Genomic DNA, 5452 nt, shown 5'->3' with positions numbered 1-5452 from the left:
TATGTGACACTGGGATAAACTTCATTTACGTCACTCGTTTTTTTTTTTTCTACAGGGATCTGAGTAATAATAAACTAAATATACTACAAGATGGAGTGTTTGATGGGTTATCTAAATTAAAGCGTTTGTAAGTCTAGTATCTTCGAGTTGTTTGATCCCATGTTATATTTGAATTTGTAGACATAATTTAATTTTGTACTGAAGAGTGTAAAACTGAATTATGCCACATTCCAACTGGAAATTCTGGTTCCCGTCCCTCTGAGTAAATAATGCAGACTTGTCGTAGTTGGCGTATTAACGCCGTTGTCAGGCCGGTAACTGTAATAACGCCAGTCGATAGCATTTTGTGATTACTGTAAAATGACTAATTTTCACTGGGTTTAAATTTTGCTGATTTACCATTTCAGGCATATTCTGTGGGTTTTAAATTCACAGTTTTCTCATTTAGATAATGTGTTCTATGTTTTAATTCTACATATTCACTGGATTTTTAATTAATTTAGTGCATTTCCAGTCAGCGAAATAAGCAAAATTAAAACCCAGTGAATAATTAATCCTTTTACAATAACTCGCAATTCTGCATTTAGCAATGAACGTATATAATATTTAGTTGGCAAGAGGGGTGTAGTTCGAAACTAGACGAGCTTGTCGTATGTTGAAGTATTGTTAAAGTTCGTGTTATTGAATTGTGTTTTCCCAGATATCTGGATTATAACATCATCGAATCTATCGACGAAAATACTTTTTTACCATTAGAAGATTTACAATTGCTGTAAGTATATATTCTTGGGAGTAATATATATTCGACTTCATTGAAAGTAAAAAAGAACTTTAGTACTTTGGAGTTTGCTGCTAATCGGTTGTTTATATCATTATGACGAAAAATATATTATGACATTGCAGCACATACGTGTCTTGGATTCCAGTGATATCCATTGTCCCGTATCACGTGGAGCTGTATGTGTAGTTAGAGCCATTCGCTAGTTGTCAACACCGCTCCCAATATTAAAACGTGACTGTTCTGCGCGTACTCCAAAAAGTTAACTTGACGTGAGAAAACGCACAGTTATACGACTGATGTTGAAATTGCTTAAATTATTAATTTTACATTTTCAGATCCCTAACCCATACTAATCTGAAACCAAATATGGCAATATTTCCACTGCCCAAAACATTACAAAAAATGTAAGTATTAACCACGGGAACCACATAAAGGTAGAAGTCTACTAATAAATGATATACCCTGATTTTTTTTCTCAAGAAAATTGTAATATAAATATAAGAATATTAACTTATCAAGTTGGGGGAGGGGATGACTAGCCACTTTGTCGAGGAAATGGTGATTATTTTGTGAGTATTGTAACCTCGGCATCAATAGTATACATGCAATAGTTACATTGTTCGCATGTATGCCCGCAACCACAGCTGCACACTCATTGATTTGTGCGTCATTTTCGCTGCAGTTATTTGGCTGGAAATGTATTTCCATGTACGTGTGAATGGCTACATTTGAAGTTCCAAATCGAATCCAGTGGTATCGAGATTATGGACATCGTAGATATGGTAATATGTGATTCTGACCTAGTACAGCTGTGTGGTAAGAAATTGAGACATATATGACAGATTATATACGATTATAAATATTTTACAAGCAATTCTGTAATTAGCGTATATCAATTACAGGCACGTTACCGAACATATAAACACGCAACACAAACTCACAGCCACTACAAATGCGCTTTGTCACAGTAAGCAGATGTGTACCTCACTACGTCACAGTAACCCTCCCAAAAAAATGACGGCTCGAAATAGCGTGTAATGTACGTGGAATTACAGTGAATAGATGGACATGCGCAAATCGAATCTTTGACGTCGCAAACAACATGCACAATATGTTTCGGCATAGATATAATAGTTGGAGGAGTCTCATAAATTTGCAGCCACTGATGGGATTAAATCACCCTCTGATAATAGTTCTCGTCTTTTATGGAATTGATTTATATGTATCTTGTTCCGTTTATTGCAGGTACATTTTATGGCGTGGGTTATGTTAGCGATACGCTCATCACACTACGAGAATTAGCGCCACCTAGATTAATAAATGGCAACATACATGGATACCGTATTAACAGTAATCAGGGTGAACTCGAAATCGCTAAATATGACACCAATGTTAGACAACGAATAAAGCAATTACCAGATAAAAACAAAAGAAATTTCTTCCGCCGTGTATTCGAATCTCGGATGAAGACTTTTCTGCATAAGCATTTTCCGGGAAACGGAAGGTAAATGCATACTACCTATTAGTTTGAGTTCTAAATGCAAATTCTTTAATAATAATGAGTATCGTTATTCAATACACACACACACACACACACACACACACACACAAAGACAATGGGGCCATGCGTGTACGTGAATGCTTGTAATTGAAATATATGCTTTCCTTGTGCCTCTAGAATCATAACGCGAATACATTCAACGAAGTTTTCAGTATTCATTAAAATGAATATTTTGAGTATATTAATGTTACCGTACTGGTATTAACTACATGTGTTACAATCTTCTTACAGTGATATAGCTAATATGAATAAAACTCACATTATGGTAAGAATATTTATTTATCTTTTTGTAAATATGATTATATTATTGCAACGTTTTAGACAATGTGGTACGCAGAGTGAGTAATGATATAACCGTAGAAGCCAGTAAAGTTGTCTTCACAATACCCAGTGCACAATACTACATCTGCCAAATTTATTTTTAACCTGAAGCGACTTTTCTGAATGATGTTCTTCGGATGTTTGTTTTCTTACTTTACGAATACGAGTATGGTCTTGTATCGATCGTCGTCATCGACAACTCGCAATTGCGAGCATTTGTAAAATGAGCGATAAATTGAAACACACTGTCACAATACGTGAAATGAAAAAAGTTACAATACGTGTGTGGTTGAAAATGTTTTGTTCACCAAATTATTGCTAATTCTATTTTGCAGATATCACCGGATGAGTTGCTAGCGTTGCAAACGAACACCCATCCCCATCATCATCACCATAGTAATCAGTTGATAAAACGACTCAAGTTATACATTGCTTTAGGTGCACCTTCTGTTATATTAGCTGTATTTTTCATCTGTCTCTGTTTCTATCGAAACAAGGTAATTAGTCATTATTTTCATTTGTTTTTCTGCGGCCAATCATGGGTGGTTCAAGCGCGGTAGTCGTCGCGCAGCGCGTGTTCGAATTTCATGTAAATAAACAATGTGTTTCACACGCGTTGTATACGTCGCTATGAGTCCCGTATCGAACAGGACGCGGCGCGACGACTGCCGCGCTTTCAGTTCTAGGTTTTACAATTGTCGCAACGCGCCTTGTTCGATATCATGAACATATACAACTGAGTAAAAAGAACAATGCTTATTAAAAATGTTATTGTGCGATGTGACATCCATTGCAACAACAATAAAACAGCATGTGCAGACTTAGCACATGTGGTGACCCCTGAGTGAATAAGTTACATTACCAATTTGAACTAAAACAAAAAAGTGGTCAGATTACAGTTTCCTAAGTACTAGTAGTTAGTTACAGTGCACATACAACGCAGGGTGTTGTTCTTCGCAGAATATTGCCATACTGCTTGTGTAAATCGTTTTGAAATGTTTGACGAACGCTGAATCTATAGTTCAAGTTTTACCATTAAAACTGACCATTGTTTATGCTCTGGTGACATTGCAACACTGTTGGCAGCGCGTGTCCGGTGTGCAACGTATACAACCGTGTATATAAATACACGAAATTCTTATAAATCGCGCCCTCTAGTGGCGGAACGCTTCTGTGACGTCAAAATGACGTATAAGGCTGAAAGGTTATTGTCCTGCTACTTTGGTCTGAACATCCAGTGTGTTTGTTGAGTTTCCGAAATCCGAGGATATGATCCGTACTTGAAGTTGATGTACTAGTATAGAATATAACGTGAAAAACACTTTCTTTTGTTTTTTGTTTGTTTGTTCTCAGCATTCTTTAGATGCAGAGGAAAGCATAGATGCAGGCCAATCTAAATATTGTGATTGCTTCTCCAAAATAATTTGTAAACTAAGTCAACGCAAGAACTTGTCTAGAATGAGAGAGGAAAAGTTACGAGAAAGATTGGAATTTAAGAAATTACACGAAGAACTTGAACCTGTACGTACTTTATCTTATTATGCATTTTTTCTGTGACGTAATTTTGACGTAGATAGTAGACGTTGAATGGTGAAGGCGAAATCGTTCATTATTGCCAAACGTCAAAAAACCCACATAATTGTCATTAGTGTATTCCAGTTCACAACAATATTGGCGTCTGAAACTGAACATTTTTCACTGCATGCAATCTGGTAGAAATTGGCATGGTAATGTTCACATTAATGGAACAGCAGAGACATTACCCCAGACGCTGGAGGTTGTAATGTTCCACTCGCCCGGTAGGATAATGCTACACAAACAACATTACAACCTCCATCGCCTGGGGTACAGAGACATATGAATAGGATTATAACATCTGCCTAGAATTTGTAATGGAGTCGTTTTCGTATGTATCAAAGCTCCAATAACTGAAAGTAATGAGAAATTACTAGCACCGCAGCTAGACGTTAGTGCAGTGGTGTATAGCGAGTCAAACACTTCGCAGATTCTCACTACTTATTGATTGTATAATTATCCATAAAAAAGTTTAACATAGTAGAAATCTGTAAATGTCCTTTTTTTCTTATAGGGTAAAAAAGTCAAGAATAAAAAGAAAGTTCGAATTGCCGAGGCAGAAGACAAATCAAATTCAGGTGACGATTTCCGCGTATCAATCAACAGACAGCGTAAAATGTCCATTGGAGCTTCTCAGTATAGCAGCAGTTCAGATGATAACAGTGACGACGAGATTGAACTATTTAATAAAGAAACAATAAAATAATGGTCTTTTATAATATTTCATTGCGTTGTGTTTTTTCCTCAAAATAGACTAAACACTTAATTGGAGTTGTATTAGCTATAACTATAACAATAGTACTAACTTTTTGCTGGTTTTGCGGGCAACAACTCTCGACAAGTCTGTTTAATTAGGCTAGTGAAGACAACAGATGCCTTTACCTATATCCCAAATAAGGTGTCGGTTTCTTTAACTCCCTGCCTAATCCCAGCTGGCTTCGATACATCTATTATACATCATGGAAGAAAATGTAATTTCTGTTACTGCATTTGCTATAAAAGAAATGCAACTCAAATATAAATGCATATATTATCTTTTTGTTTTATTTTCAATAATTTTATAAAACTTTACTGACCTTGGACCTAAAAAGAAATGTGACATCTTTTTTTTACGGTAGAAACAAAGCATATTCTATTCTATATGCTGCAATCCCACAAAGTAAGTTGTTCTATCCTCGGGGGCGGAGCTACGTCACGGACGTTCTACGTTGCTA

The 5452-nt window shown here is 36.1% G+C and overlaps 1 protein-coding gene across 1 annotated transcript; it reads left to right on the top strand.

Annotated features, from left to right (window-relative positions):
* Nucleotides 1-1456: 1456 nt before the first annotated feature.
* LOC144348033 (uncharacterized) lies at nt 1457-4959 on the top strand. Its single transcript, XM_078007535.1, has 6 exons — nt 1457-1597; nt 2027-2285; nt 2574-2607; nt 2999-3160; nt 4017-4184; nt 4753-4959. The coding sequence occupies exons 1-6, from the start codon at nt 1546-1548 to the stop codon at nt 4942-4944; spliced, it is 867 nt and encodes a 288-aa protein (XP_077863661.1). The 5' UTR covers nt 1457-1545; the 3' UTR covers nt 4945-4959.
* The last annotated feature ends 493 nt before the right edge of the window (nt 4960-5452 follow it).

This window comes from Saccoglossus kowalevskii, chromosome 7, assembly GCF_978046115.1.
Source record: "Saccoglossus kowalevskii chromosome 7, keSacKowa6.1, whole genome shotgun sequence".
In the NCBI taxonomy this organism is placed as follows: Eukaryota; Metazoa; Hemichordata; class Enteropneusta; family Harrimaniidae; genus Saccoglossus; species Saccoglossus kowalevskii.
This window is presented reverse-complemented; position numbering and strand designations above follow the sequence as displayed.

Coding starts and splice junctions, on each gene's coding strand:
- LOC144348033 (XM_078007535.1), top strand. CDS start 1,546: ATGGACATCGTAGATATGGTAATATGTGATTCTGACCTAGTACAGCTG. Junction 1,598..2,026: donor TGACCTAGTACAGCTGTGTG/GTAAGAAATTGA, acceptor CGTTTATTGCAG/GTACATTTTATGGCGTGGGT. Junction 3,161..4,016: donor TCTGTTTCTATCGAAACAAG/GTAATTAGTCAT, acceptor GTTTGTTCTCAG/CATTCTTTAGATGCAGAGGA.